The sequence below is a fragment of the Malaclemys terrapin genome, chromosome 6 (assembly GCF_027887155.1).
Source record: "Malaclemys terrapin pileata isolate rMalTer1 chromosome 6, rMalTer1.hap1, whole genome shotgun sequence".
In the NCBI taxonomy this organism is placed as follows: Eukaryota; Metazoa; Chordata; order Testudines; family Emydidae; genus Malaclemys; species Malaclemys terrapin.
Window position 1 is genome coordinate 66,423,761 of NC_071510.1, and position 14,232 is coordinate 66,437,992.

The 14,232-nt window shown below is 41.5% G+C and overlaps 1 protein-coding gene across 2 annotated transcripts in view; it reads right to left on the bottom strand.

Moving 5' to 3' along the window:
* Window positions 1–14,232, bottom strand: part of FER (FER tyrosine kinase) — a 421,941-nt gene that overhangs the window by 152,131 nt on the left and 255,578 nt on the right. For both annotated transcript variants that reach the window (XM_054031951.1, XM_054031950.1), the window contains 2 exons: window positions 12,698–12,813; window positions 10,255–10,349 (listed from right to left, as the gene is read on the bottom strand). In XM_054031951.1, the coding sequence (XP_053887926.1) occupies window positions 10,255–10,349; window positions 12,698–12,813 (211 nt within the window). The remainder of the gene's footprint in view (window positions 1–10,254; window positions 10,350–12,697; window positions 12,814–14,232) is intronic.

Sequence of the window (14,232 nt, forward strand, 5' to 3'; positions counted from 1 at the left end):
ATCCGAAGAAGTGGGCTGTAGTCCACGAAAGCTTATGCTCTAATAAATTTGTTAGTCTCTAAGGTGCCACAAGTACTCCTGTTCTTCTTTTTGCGGATACAGACTAACACGGCTGCTACTCTGAAACCTGTCATTATTATGTGCATTACTTGAAGCTGATGCACCACTAGGCTGGTTAAACAAACCTGAAATATACACCAATGGCCTAGGAATGCAAACCCTGTAGTGGCTCACAGCCCACACATTCAGCCTTCAACAATGCAACTTCAACCCTGATGATGCTTGGAAAGCCAAATGGAGTTCACAAGAAGTGAAACCTTGTGAAACACCTGATGCAAAAGATCCCTGGCTTTGATCTCCCATGAAGCTTATGGGCAACCCTAAACCATAACTGCGCAAACTATGGCAGATGTGGATACCTGCTGCACAAATGGAGAATTAAAGACTCTCCTGTGTGCGACTGTTGTGGTCACCCAGAACAGACCATAGAACATATAACAACTCAATGCCCATTTCACAAATATGAAAGAGGCATCACAGCAATACACTCGGCTACTCCTAATGCAATTATGTGCCTTAATCATCTAAATGTAACTTGATAGTAGTTGCTCTACATTTACATCAGCCATACAGAGATGAAGATTGCTTTGTTTAGGATTCATATAAAGTACTCATTCATTCATGAGAGGAGCAAATTCTTATTTCATCTCTTTTTAAACTATGAAAGATACAGGAATGATTCTGTAATGGTTGTAATAAATTCTGTTTTATGTCTAATAACCTTTTTCAGGATTAATGCTTTGTTAGTTAAGCCTTTTACTTCAGCCTCTAGAGAAGGATAAGCACTATTGGAATGTAACGGTCTATTCAAAAGACAATAAGAAAAATGCCAGTACAGTGTCTGTGCAATATGCAAACAGGTAATAAACTTTTGTAATGTACAAATTAATGGCAGCAACTCTACTTTCAAACGATTAATATGCTTTCATTGTCTTGGTAAGTGGTAATATTAAACTATTCCATCCTCATTTGTTTTCGGATATTAGGCACCAAATGAAACATTAGAGCAATCACACGTAACAGCCTGCTGCATTCATAAGTATTACCTTAAAATATCCATTGCTCCTTAATGTTGGTTCAAAAATAATTTGATGGATGAAACCAGAAATATAAGCTTTGATATAATACAGTAATGAAAAAGTTCATTGGCATGAATATGGTGGTTAAGAATCTACACATTAACACCAAAAAACAACCAGGTCAATGAATTAGTTTGAAATTCATGAAATTCATAAAAAGAATTACAACAGAAAAGAAAGGCTAGCCTGTGCTTTTTGCATGTATCCCTGAGCAAGGAGTGGCATTACAGCATTGTCCCAGAAAAAGCATCAGAAGGCAATGGGACTCAGGTCTTGTCTACACTCACAATGCTGCAGCGGCACCATTGTAATGCTGAGTGAAGACACTACCTATGCCAAGAGGAGAGCTTCTCCTGTTGGCTTAGGTACTCCACCTCCCTGAGAAGTGGTAGCTATGTCAATGGGAGAAGCTCTCCTGTCGACACAGCGCTGTCTACATCGGGAGTTCAGTCGGTATAACTACATTGCTCAGGGGTGTTTATTTTCCACATCCTTGAGCCACATAGTTATACTAATGTAATTTTGTTGTGTAGACAGGGCTAAGTGTCACAATTTGTCCTGACTCCCCTGCATGGTCAGGTTAAAGCTGGTCACTACAATCTAGATCTATATACTTAAAGAGAAAATGTATGCTTGAAAATACATTTCACCCCAAACGATTTCTAATTAAAAGTTTACAAAGCTTTCATTTCCATTCATTTGTAATGCAACAACAACAACAACAACAACAAGAGCAAGAGAGAAGAAACACAATCTACAAAGTACCAGATTTTATACTAATGTCATGTTATTGTTCCTTTCCTTTCCCCTCCTAATCCTCACTTCTTTTCTCCTTCTTTAATTTTTTGTTTCTTTTTCCTATCCCTCTCTTGCTTTGCAGGGTTTTGAATTTGCAGAGCAGTCATGGAGCTTTACACTTCCTCATGCAATTACAGTTCTCCACATGCAACTAAGCTTGCTTAGTGGGACTGGGGTCCTCTTTAGCACTGCAGTGCTAGCTCAGTGCTTTAGCTAGTTAGTGGCCAGCTGGAGGGGGAGCTTGGGGAAGGGGACAGGAACTCAAGATGTTTCCTTTTCTTTAGATTTCCTGCTGCTTGCTCAATAACCTTAGAGTAGGGTTACCATATTTCAGCAAGAAAAAAAGAGGACGGAAGGAGCCCCGCCCTAGCCCCGCCCCTGCCCCTCCCACTTCCCGCCCCCCCAGAACTCCCAACCCTCCCCCCGTTCCTTGTCCCCTGACTGCCCCCTCCTGGGACCCCTGCCCCTAACTGCCCCCCAGGACTCCACTCCCTATCTAAGCCTCCCTGCCTCTTGTCCCCTGACTGCCCCAACCCTTATCCACACCCCCACCCCCAGACAGACCCCTGGGACTCCCACGCCCCATCCAACCACTCCCCACCCCCTGACAGCCCCCCCCCAGAACTCCCAACCCATCTAAACCCCTCTGCTCCCTGTCCCCTGACTGCTCCGATCCATCTCCCCACCCCTGCCACCTGACAGCCCCCCCCAGAACTCCCAAACACTCCCCCCCTGCTCCTTGTCCCCTGACTGCCCCCTCCTGGGACCCCTGCTCCTAACTGCCCTCCAGAACCCCACCCCCTACCTAAGACTCCCTGTTCCTTGTCCCCTAACTGCCCCCTCCTAAGACCCCCCCCAACTGCCCCCCAGGACCCTACCCCCTACCTGTACCCTGACTGCCCAAAACTTTCTCCACTCCCCCCAAAAAGCCCCCCCTGTTTCTTGACTGCCACCTCCAGAACCTTCCTGCCCCCTGACCTCCTTACCCTGCTGCTCAGAACAGAGTGTTGGGCTCTGTGCAGCCGAGCCGGACACATGGCTGAGCTCCCCAGCACAACAAAACCCGGTCCCTGGCCCTGCACAACAAAACCCGGTCTGGCCCTGCACAGTGCTGCTGGATTGGGCTGCAAGGGAGCTGCCGGCTCAGAATGCAGGGCGGATCCGGCTCCTCTACAGCTGCTCCTGAGTCCAGCCCGGGACTTCCCTGCAGCCCTCCCAGCCGCTCGCTCTGCTCTGCGGGGGGGAAATCCCGGACATTGTGAGTGCTTTACAAATTCCCCCCGGACGCTATTTTTAGCACACAAAAGGAGGACATGTCCGGGTAAATCCGGACGAATGGTAACCCTACCTTAGAGGTAAGTGCGGGGAAATCTGAGGCCCGGTCTACTCTTTCTCTCTAGGCCAAGGTGGGGGAAGGGACAGTGTGGGAAGGATAGGTGATGTCTGAAGCTGGGACATAGGAACAGGGGCAAATATATAGGAAAAAGAAAATATATGTAAAGTTGTATACCAGAGAGAGAGAATAACAGCACATATAGAAAATGGAGAGGGGAGTGAGGGAGACATAAAACACCTATAGCACCTATGAGATTATGGCAAATGTACTCTATTTTTTTCTTTAAACATTCTTTAAAAATAGAGGAAAATACAAAGGAGCATAAACTCTGGTAAGTCAAATGTAAAAGTATAATTAGACAGGTCAAGAAAAAATTTGAAGACCAACTAGCAATTTTTTTTTTAAAAGTACATCAGAAGCAGGAAGCCTGCCAACAATCAATCAGTGGGGCCACTGCATGATCGAGGTGCTAAAGGAGCACTCAAGGAAGATAAGGCCATTACAGAGAAGCTAAATGAGCTCTTTGCATCAGACGCATTCTTGCATCTTTTTCACTGCAGAGGAAGTGAGGGAGATTGCTGAGCCATTCTTTTTAGGTGCCAAATGTCCAAGACTGAAGTGCCAATAGAAGAGATTTTGGAACAAATTGATAAATTAAACAGTAATAAGTCACCAGGATCAGATGGTATTAACCCAAGAGTTCTGAAGGAACTCAAATATGCTACTGCAAAACTACTAACAGTGAGATGCAACCTATCACTTAAATCAGCTTCTGTACCAGATGACTGGAGGATAGCTAATGTGACACCAGTTTTTAAAAAAGGCTCCAGAGGCAATCCTGGCAATTACAGCCTGGGTAAGCCTAAACAATCTATTAGAATTCTTTGAGGGAGTCACCAAATGTGTTCCAGGCTGACCCGGTGGTTAGAGAGTACCTGGACTTTCAGAAAGCCTTTCCCTCACCAAAGGCTCTTATGCAAAGTAAGCTGTTATGGGTAGATCCTCTCATGCACCAGTAACTGGTTAAAAGACAGGAAACAAAGGGTAGAAATAAATAGTCAGTTTTCACAATAGCAAAAGGTAAATATTGGTGTCCCCCAGGGATCTATAATGGGACCACTGCTGTTCAACATATTCATAAATGATCTGGAAAATGAGGTAAACAGAGAGGTGGCAAAATTTGAAGATGATACAAAATTACACAAAATCGTTTAGTCCAAAGCAGACTGTGAAGTGTTACAAAGGGATCCCAAGCAACTGCGTGACTGAGCAACAAAATGGCTGATAAAATTCAATGCTGACAAATGCAAAGTAATGCACACTGGAAAATATAATCCCAACTATACATACAAAATGATTGGTTCTAAATTAGCTGTTACCACTCAAGAAAGATCTTGAACTCATTGTGGATAGTTCTCTGAAAATATCCGATCAATGTGCAGCAGCAGTTAAAAAACTAACAGGATGTAGGAACTACTTGGAAAGGGTTAGCTAAGAAGACAGAAAATATCATAATGCTACTATATAAATCCATGGTATGTGCACACCTTGAATCCTGTGTGCAGTTCTGGTTGCCCCACCTCAATAAAGATCTATTAGAATTGGAAAAGGTACTGAGAAGGGCAACAAAAATGATTAGGGGTATGGAAAAGCTTCCATATGAGGACAGATTAAAAAGACTGGGACTTTTCAGCTTGGAAAAGAGACAACTAAGGGGGGGGGGGAATATGATAGATGTCTATAAAATCATGAATAGTGTAGAGGAAGTTATTAAGAAATGTTATTCACTCCTTCACATAACAGGAATCAGAGATCGCCCAATCAAATTAAGGGGCAGCAGGTTTAAAACAAACAAAACCAAGTACTTCTTCACACCATGTACAGTCAACTGGTGGAACTCATTGCTAGGGGATGTTGTGAAGGTCAAAACTATAGCTGGGTTCAAAAAAGAACTAGATAAGTTCATTGAGGATAGGTCCATCAGTGGTTATTAGCCAAGATGCTCCAGGTGTCACTAGCCTCTGACAGCCAGAAGCTGAGTGTGGACGACGGGGGATGGGATCACTTGATAATTGCCCTGTTCTGTTCATTTCCTCTGAAGCACCTGGCATTGGCCACTATCGGAACATAGGATACTGGGCTAGATAGACCATTCGTCTGACCAAAGATGGCTGTTCTTATGTTCTTTATATATTTACAAATAACCAAAACCTATAGTGTTATAGAAGCAATAGGGAGTTGGGACTAGCAGGTAGGAAAGGAAAATGGTCCATGAGAATATCTTCATTTTAAGCAGAGTTTCAAAATGCAAGAGAGTTTGAGAAATCCTGATATTCAATCCTTTTTCAAATTGTTTTGTATTTTTATTCTCAACTCTTCATCTTATCTTCTTAAAGAAATCACATGCAAAAAACCTTCTCTGCCATAATTATTATTACACAAGAGTCAGGAAATGTTGATTTGGGCCCATAAAGCTGAGTCTTTGCAAGAATTTGTGGGGCATATCTCTATCAAATTATTTCCTTGTACCATTTATCCCGTTCTACTGCACATTTATGATTTCAATGAGTTCATATTATCTGAGCAGGACAGGATAAAATTAAATCTTTTTAACAATATTTTCAAGGCTGTTAGCAAATTAGGCATTATGCTAAATCCTTTCACAGAAGTCAATTAGCAAGAACAAGTACCTCAAATAAGAGTATTTCCATTTTCCATAAAACCCTAGTCACTTATCTCCAACAAAAAATGCATATGGTCAAAAGATTATAGAAAAAAAGAGTTGAATGGTTATCTTAGCAATGTATTTCAAAGGGACAAATTGTTGAGTTTTTAAAAACTTCCTAGATATTTTTTTATTCTCATTTTAAAATTCTGAATGGACTGTACATTCATATCTCTTTTACAAATATAACTAGATAGCCTCTTCAATAAATCTGAAGGATCGAGAGTTGATCTTGATTTAGAAGTAATACTGATTTATTATGGGTAATAATAGTAAATCTAAACTATTTTGCTTTGATCATAAAAAATGTAGTACAGGGTGAACAAATAGCCAAATTTAGTCTTGTTTTCAATATTTAAACCACCCTCTATTTCCCCCCTCCCCACTAGTTGACCCTCTCCTTTCTCTGTCTGTTTTCAGGTAGAAATCCCCCATCGACCTCTCAGGAGAAAGGGGAGCAGAAGGAGCAGCAGTTATTTCAAAGAGCACTAATCCTCAGAAACCAGGGAAGCATCATGCCTCCTCTCCCTGGAAATAATAATAGTAAAACGTGGCAGTTTTGGGGAGGAACACACCATCTGCCGACCCCAAGGGAGGGGGAAGACTTGACAGGAGCACCTGTGCCACCCCCTCTAGTCCCAATAAGCCAGGGCAGTTTGGTGAATATGGGAAGGAACATTTCCCGCCTACCCTTGCAATGGGAGGAACAGAATTAGAAATATAAATAATAAATGAATAATGAGGCAACTGAAAAGGAGCACTAGTACATTTCAGCAATTGGAGAAGTAGGATATGAAAATGAAAAACCCTGTAGAACATGAAGACGAAAGGGGTAGGGGGAAGAGATTACAGAGAGATCAGAGGACCATTTACTGATCTTGAGCTACCCATTCTATCCCAATGCTACTGAAGAGCTGACAGAGAGCCCAGTGTATTCCCCTTCCGGAAGTCATCTGTTCTACCACTGGGAGAAAGGGGAGAGGAACCTGCACCTGTGAGACTTTCAAGCCCCAGAGCAGGGGATTTGTCCAACCTAGCTAACAGAGAGGGGTCTGAGAGAGAGAGCACGTGACACAGCGCAATTACATAATTGTTTGTTTTTCAGTCATGGGTCCCTAAGCAAACAGAAATTATATATTTTGTGGGGGAAAACCCTAAATTTGGCTTTTAGTTCAGAGACCTTCACTTCTATATGCAATATTCTAATGCAATAGCCAGGAATAAATTAATAAAATCACTTTAATAAGCTATTATAGGTTTATGTTGTGGTTGAAGACTGCTAGTTTGAGATGGCTGGCTGCCTTGACAGAAGAAAATATGTTGCAATTAGGTGACCGTTTGCTCTCAATACCATGCATCGCTCTTTTTGTGACCTTCACACACTCTCTCTCTCTCCCCTGGCTGTATTTCTGCAGTATGTTCTTTTATTTATTCTGTGGAATATATCATTGCTATGTGGGCTTTTTTGAATTTTCTTATCACAGTGTTCGTTTCTGTGGGAGGAGTGTCATTTCTTATGCTCTGTAAGAAAGGTGTTCACTTAAGAAAGATGTTTGTGTTTCAAACATGTTATATTCTTTGGCAATGTGTATAGTAACATCTGGGTTGTTTCCTGTGGCCAACAGTGATTGTATTCTTGTTTAACTGTTTAACTTGTTTAATCCTTCTTTTGATTCCTAACATGAGCTATTTTATCCTGAGAGATATTTCCTTTTCCAGCTTCCGAAATACGAGACACTCATGAAAATGATCGACTCTGCAACGGCAACTAGAAAGAGCCACAAATAAAGCACTGAAACCCAAATCACAGCAATCTCAAAAGAGAATAAACAGCACATATCCCACACGTAGGAGGTATACAAGGGAACAAAAAATATACTTGACAAATAAGGAATCAGAACATGCTATAGCAAAGGGCAAACTATATGCAAAAAAAAATGAGCAAACATAATGGGTGAAATCCCACCACAGTATGTAGCCAACTGTTTCTACTACATTCCTTGGAGAGACTACAATGTAGCCTTATAAACCACAGTCTTCTACAGTTCTGCATTTCACAGTGTGATACAATTTTATATAATTAAATGTTCTATTAAACTATCTTTTTTTAAATTGAGTTGCAGAATTATATAGTTTAAACATCCTCAAGTGTACTCGCTAGGATTGCCAACTTTGTAATATATAAAAAACGGATACTCCAGCGGGAGTGCCGGAACTGCTCCTGCCTGCCTCTTCTCCCAAGGTCCTACCCCTGACCCACCTCTCCCTGAGGCCCTGGCTCCTGCCTCCCCCCTCTCACCAAGGCCCCACCCCCTATTTGCTGCTCTCCCTCTCTGCCCCCTCCCAGTCTTCTGTCATTCTCTGCTTTTTCCCTCCTCTCCCTCCCTTCTGCGTGGAAGGGACTTGCCTTTGGAGCTGGGAGCTGCTGCTGCCCAACGCAGGTAGAAGGTGGCTCCAGCTGAGTAGGGGTTGGCAAGGGTAATGACCAGGCACCTCCCTGCCTCCCCCACCCGCAGTAACCGGATACTGTCAGGTCCCCTTTTTTACCAGACTTTCTGGTCAAAAAACAGACACCTGGCCATCCTAGTATCTCCATTTGTTATTTTATTTGCAGAGAGAAAATATAAAGCGAAATAAACAAACACACACTGAGAAAGCTGGGGCAGGTGGTGGTGCAGTGAATGAAAGCACTAGTATTTCATTTATGAAGATCAAAGTTCAAGTTGTAGATCTGATCACAAGTGAAACTTATTTTAGGTAGTCTCATCCAAATTTGCAATCAAGGAGGTGAAAAACAGTAGTAATATTTTGCACACAGCCATCACCCCTCTAATATAAAGCTAGTACCCAGCCCTTCCTCTGTCTGCCCCATTCACCAGAACCAGACTTCCTAACTTCTCTAGTTGGGTTGGTCCTGCTCCTGGTGTGCCTGCCATTTTTAACTCTCAAAAAGACTTGGCACTAGGTGTGAAGGACTGTAAATACTACAAAGCTAGCCAGAATACCCAGAGCACAACAAAGCACACCAGGATCAGAGTTAGGAAGTTTCTTGCATATCTGAAGCCAGGTGGAAAAAAAAATCAACTTTTAGGTCGGTGTGAAGGTAGAAATAGTCACGGGGATGGGTAAAAGATTTAAAATTCCATTCACTGATTCCCCATAGACTACTCTACCTGAGGCCTGTTTTTCATCTTGTCCTGGGTCCTGTGAATCCTGTACCAAAATGCCAAAAGTGTCTAAGGCCAGGATATAAGAACATTGGCAGAGATGTTTGTGGAAGCCTTCACAAAGCATTGCCAGAATAAGCCTGGCTCAAGACAATACTATTAGTCTCCCGTTTCCATAAACTATAAAAGTCAGTCACATATACAACATAATCTCATTGTGAAAGACAGTAAATCATAATGGGACTAAGATTTCACAGTTGCATCTGTGCTTCTGTTAATACTCAAGTATTATAAACAATAAACTACACCCAACCTTCAGTGAAAATATAGCCTAATTCTTTGTGAATGGAATGGTTCTTGTTACATCCCAGAATATAATTTTGAAGCCATTTTTTTAAAAACTCATAACCTGTATTAACTGTGCTGCATAGTAAAGAACACCTTTGGTTAACAAGAACACAGCTTTTCTTGCTACACACAGATTCGAAGTGGGAATAAAGTGCCTAGCAGCTGCTATTATCCTAACAGTTGGAAACTGTCTCCACCGGCTGGCAAAATACAAACACAGCAGTCCCAAAGTGGTACAAGGCTATCAGAAAAAGAAACAATACAATTTTCCTAAATAACTTATTTTCATACTTTTTAATGGAAGAGATATACATAAAACACAGAAAAAACTTCAGTGGATAAGGCATATTATAGATCATTACTCATCTGTAACCAAAGATGTTACAGAAGTTGAACGTCTAAATTTAAACTCAGTTAACTCATCAATAGCAAAGACATCAATAACATAGGCAGCTCATGAAAAAAAGGGGTATTTTGTTCTACACTGGAGTGAGAAAAACTAAGACTATTCCTGCACTAAACAAATGTGTAATGGTATTTTCTAACAGCTTGTGATGTTTGGGTTGGTTATAGACAAACTCACAGCAGACCTGCACAGCATCATGGCTAGCATAAACCAAGCTCTCTGAAAAGTTTATAAGTGTAGATCTGTTGGGATAGATCATGATAATGCTAATAGAGGCCATTAAGACATAATAAACTCAGGGCTATATGTTATAAAAATGCAAAAAAGAAATTTACCTGGAATAAGTTCCATAACTATATAAATAGGCTGCCTTTGAGTGCAAACGCCTATTAGCTTGACAATATTGGGATGGTCATATTGCTTGAGTATTCTGCATAGGGTGCAAAAAAAGTTTGATTACGTTAGTATATTTCATTATGCAAGTTGATTAAAATAAATATCAGGAGAAAGTATCTTAAACATTATTTTAAAGCAAAATTTCCCTTGTTATGTTATCCAAAATAAAAACAAGTTGCTTTCAATGCAAAGGTACCACTCTGTGGAATTACAATCATACCACTCTGATGAGAAAATTAAAAACTGGTGAATATATTAACTAGTTTACAAGTCAAAATCTACTTAAGTATTTTCATAGTGATCCCACCATTTGTCCACATCATAAAAGAACTATATAATTTGCATGACAAGGCAGTCATACCTCATGAGGCCCAGAATTTAACTAAAAGATCAGAACTGGGGAGTGCTGGGAGAGTTCAGTCAAAAACCTTGCAAAGCATCTGTCTGCACTTTGCCTACCCACAGCTCAGCCTCCAACTCATTTTCCTGAGCGTTAAATACAGTAAAAAATAATTTAAACTGAAAACAAAAAATTAATGATAACCATTCCAATTTAGGAAGCGAAAACAATAAAACTTGCATCTGCTTAAGTAAGGCTATGATGAGAACATTTCCAGACAGAAGAATATGCCATGACTTATAAATGAAAAGGAGGGCTGGTGAGAATTCTAGAGAGATATCATAGCTTTTGAAAGTTTGATGCCTAATACTTTTTAACTTGAATCACCTCTTGTAAAAAAAAAAAAAAAAGGAAAGCATTAGTATGCTTGAATGCCATCTCAGTAAGGAATAATGTACTTCATTTTCATTTCAATATAAAATCATTTCTTGAGTTGGAGGCTGCTTAGCAAGTGAAGAAATTCCTTGGTAGCCAGCCAGGCTATTAGCATGAAATCAAAGCCATTTTCAAGGAATTATATAGTTGAAATAACCAATAAAAGTCATTTGTATATAGCTAATGTTTTCTACATTTCTATCTTTGTAAAACTCAGTTATTTATCTAACAATGAAACTATGCTAAACTCTAGAGTGAGGACAGCAAGATAACGTAAAACATTTTAAAATATTATGGTACACTCCCTTACCCTGAGAATTTAAAGGCCATGAACTTGTATTCTCATGTATCAGCTCACATACATGGGCTTAGCACTCTTTTCACCAATGTTTTGTAATATAATTACCATCTATACTCGTTCATAAGCCGAATTTTTTTAGTAAAAAAGGGAAGCATCAGAGATGGGGGTCGGCTTATGAACGGGTATAGAGAGGGAGAGGTGGGACACAGCCCCTTCCCCCAACCGAGGGAGCAAGGAGAAGCAGCACAGCCAGCAGAGACAGAAGGGAAGAGGCGGGGCCAGAGTCTCTCCAATACTGGCCATGCTGCTCTCCCCCCAGCCTCAAAAGCAGCTGCAGCTCCAGGGCTGGCAGGCTGCAGCCGTGCCACTTGGTCCCTCCCCCCAGAGCAGGCTGTGGCCATGCCACCCGACCCACCGGAGCACGCTGCAGCCATGCCACACGGCCCAGCCTGCTGGAACATGCTGCAGCTGCGCCACCCGGTCTGGCCTGCCGGAGCAGGCTGCACTGCCCAGCCTGCTGGAGCAGCTCCAGCCAGGCCAGAGACATCCTCCCTTGGCCCTCCCCAGATAAGGTGGGAAGGGATGGGATAGGGAGTGTGGGGGTCCCAGGCTACGGGTCATGTGGGGGGTGGTCATAGGGGTTACTGCCCTGACCCCCAGCTTCTCCCCCCCGCAAAAAAATTTCCCCATCAGTTGCTGTCCCAGCCCGTCAGGGTAAGCAGCTGGCGTGCCAGGACACTTTGTTTCATTAGGTTTACCTCTGTGCCTGCGGACGCGAGGTAAACAAACCATCTCAGCCCGCCAACGGCTTATCCTGATGGCCCGGGAGCCAAGTTTGCTGACCCCTGAATTATAGGGTCAGCTTATGAACGGGTCATAACATTTTCCATTTTTACTTATCCATCTTGGGAGGGTCGGTTTATGAACGAACCTGTTTATGATCAAGTATATATGGTACTATTCCAACCTCATTTTCCCCCACTATCATGGAATATCCTTTGTCTGACCGGCACAACCCAGTTCTTCCAGAGGGCCTGTTTCTTCCGGAGAAAGATCAGTTAATGAGGTCAATATCTACATGTCTTTATGACTACCACTTCTACTCTAAAGTCTTGCTTGAGTCTATGATAAGGTCAGACCTTTGAAAAAAAGCTCTTAATTGGGCGGCAATGTTAGTTTCAGGGCTTATTTATGATTGCTGGACTGGTCACTAAAGATATCTGAAATCTTTAATTTTCAAAATTAAAATTTCAATTAAAAAAAAATCCAAGATAACCACATATCTAATTATATGTAGAGAACTCACCTGGCCTCTGATAAAAATTTTATTTTCAGTTCCTGAGGAAGGTCTTCTTTACAAGTTTTTACAGCAACAGGAGTTTTATCCTTTAATGTTCCCTTATATACTTCACCAAAATTACCCTGAAATTGCAAATATATATATTCATTGTGCTGAATAAACACATAACTTTTAAGTCTTCAGAAAAATAAAGCTAATCATTATTCAGAAGAAACAGATACCACATGTCAAAGAATTTTCATTAGGATCTATGTTTTAAAGATGCTCTTATAAAGTCACACACTAACTTCAAAGGAAAATTGTTTTATTTTCTTGCTCTTACTCTAACATCATTCAGTTCATAATACATTTTTATATTTGGGCATATCTAACATACAGAATTTGACAAGATATTCTACTGTAACTTTTCTGAAAACAGTAAAGCATTTTCTGAATAAACAAAATAGATTTTTCTTCAAATCCTTTTTTTAGTCAGCGGAACTTCATTAACTTCTAAAAACTGGGTGACACATTGAAAATATTACTTTCTTCCTCCTCTTTGATATTAACTTCACATCTCCAGATAAGAAAATGGGGAATTGTTAATTCCCTACTTTGAGATGCAGAATTTTTGTTATCTGATATGATTTTTGATGGGGCATGATGTAGGCAACTGTATTGATTACAGTATAATCAACTATTGTTACAGCCAGCTCTCATCTGTATTATTACATTACTATCTACATATAAATTGGGTAGGGAGGCCAAAGGCTCTCCATATATAGGAAGGTTTTCCTCTCCCATTTTCACAATTTTACACTCTATACAAAGATGAGGGTTTGAGGCCCCACATTTTGCCAATAAGTGGATTTAAAAAGTAACTTGTTCTATATTCAGATTTCTGAGATGCCAAGCAAGATGTGAAAGACATTTTTTAATTGGCCTTTACAGGATAATATGGACTAATTAGACAGGACAGTAGAATGAAGAAAACTAAAAAGTAATTTATGCTTACCATAAAGTTGCTAATTACCTAAACAATAACTATGATTGAGTTATGGGAACTAATTAGTTAAAGACTGAAGGGGCAGCAAATCAAACGAAATTATCACAGGCCCAAAGGTGCTCTCAGTTTCTGCTTTTTCACTACTTAGGCTTAAGGGTATGTCTACATTACGAAATTACCATATATACTCGTTCATAAGCCGAATATTTTTAGTAAAAAAGGGAAGCACCAGAGATGGGGGTCGGCTTATGAATGGGTATAGAAAGGGAGAGGTGGGACACAGCCCCTCCCCGCAACCGAGGGAGCAAGGAGAGGCAGCACAGCCAGCAGAGACAGAAGGGAAGAGGCGGGACCAGAGTTTCTCCACTTCTGGCCACGCTGCTCTCCCCCCAGCCTCTGAAGCAGCTGCAGCTTCGGGGCTGACAGGCTGCAGCCATGCTGCTCAGCCCTGCTCCCCAGAGCACGCTGCGGCCATGCCACCCAGCCCAACCCGCCGGAACATGCTGCGGCCGCGCCACCCAGTCTGGCCTGCCAGAGCAGCTCCAGCCGGGCCAGA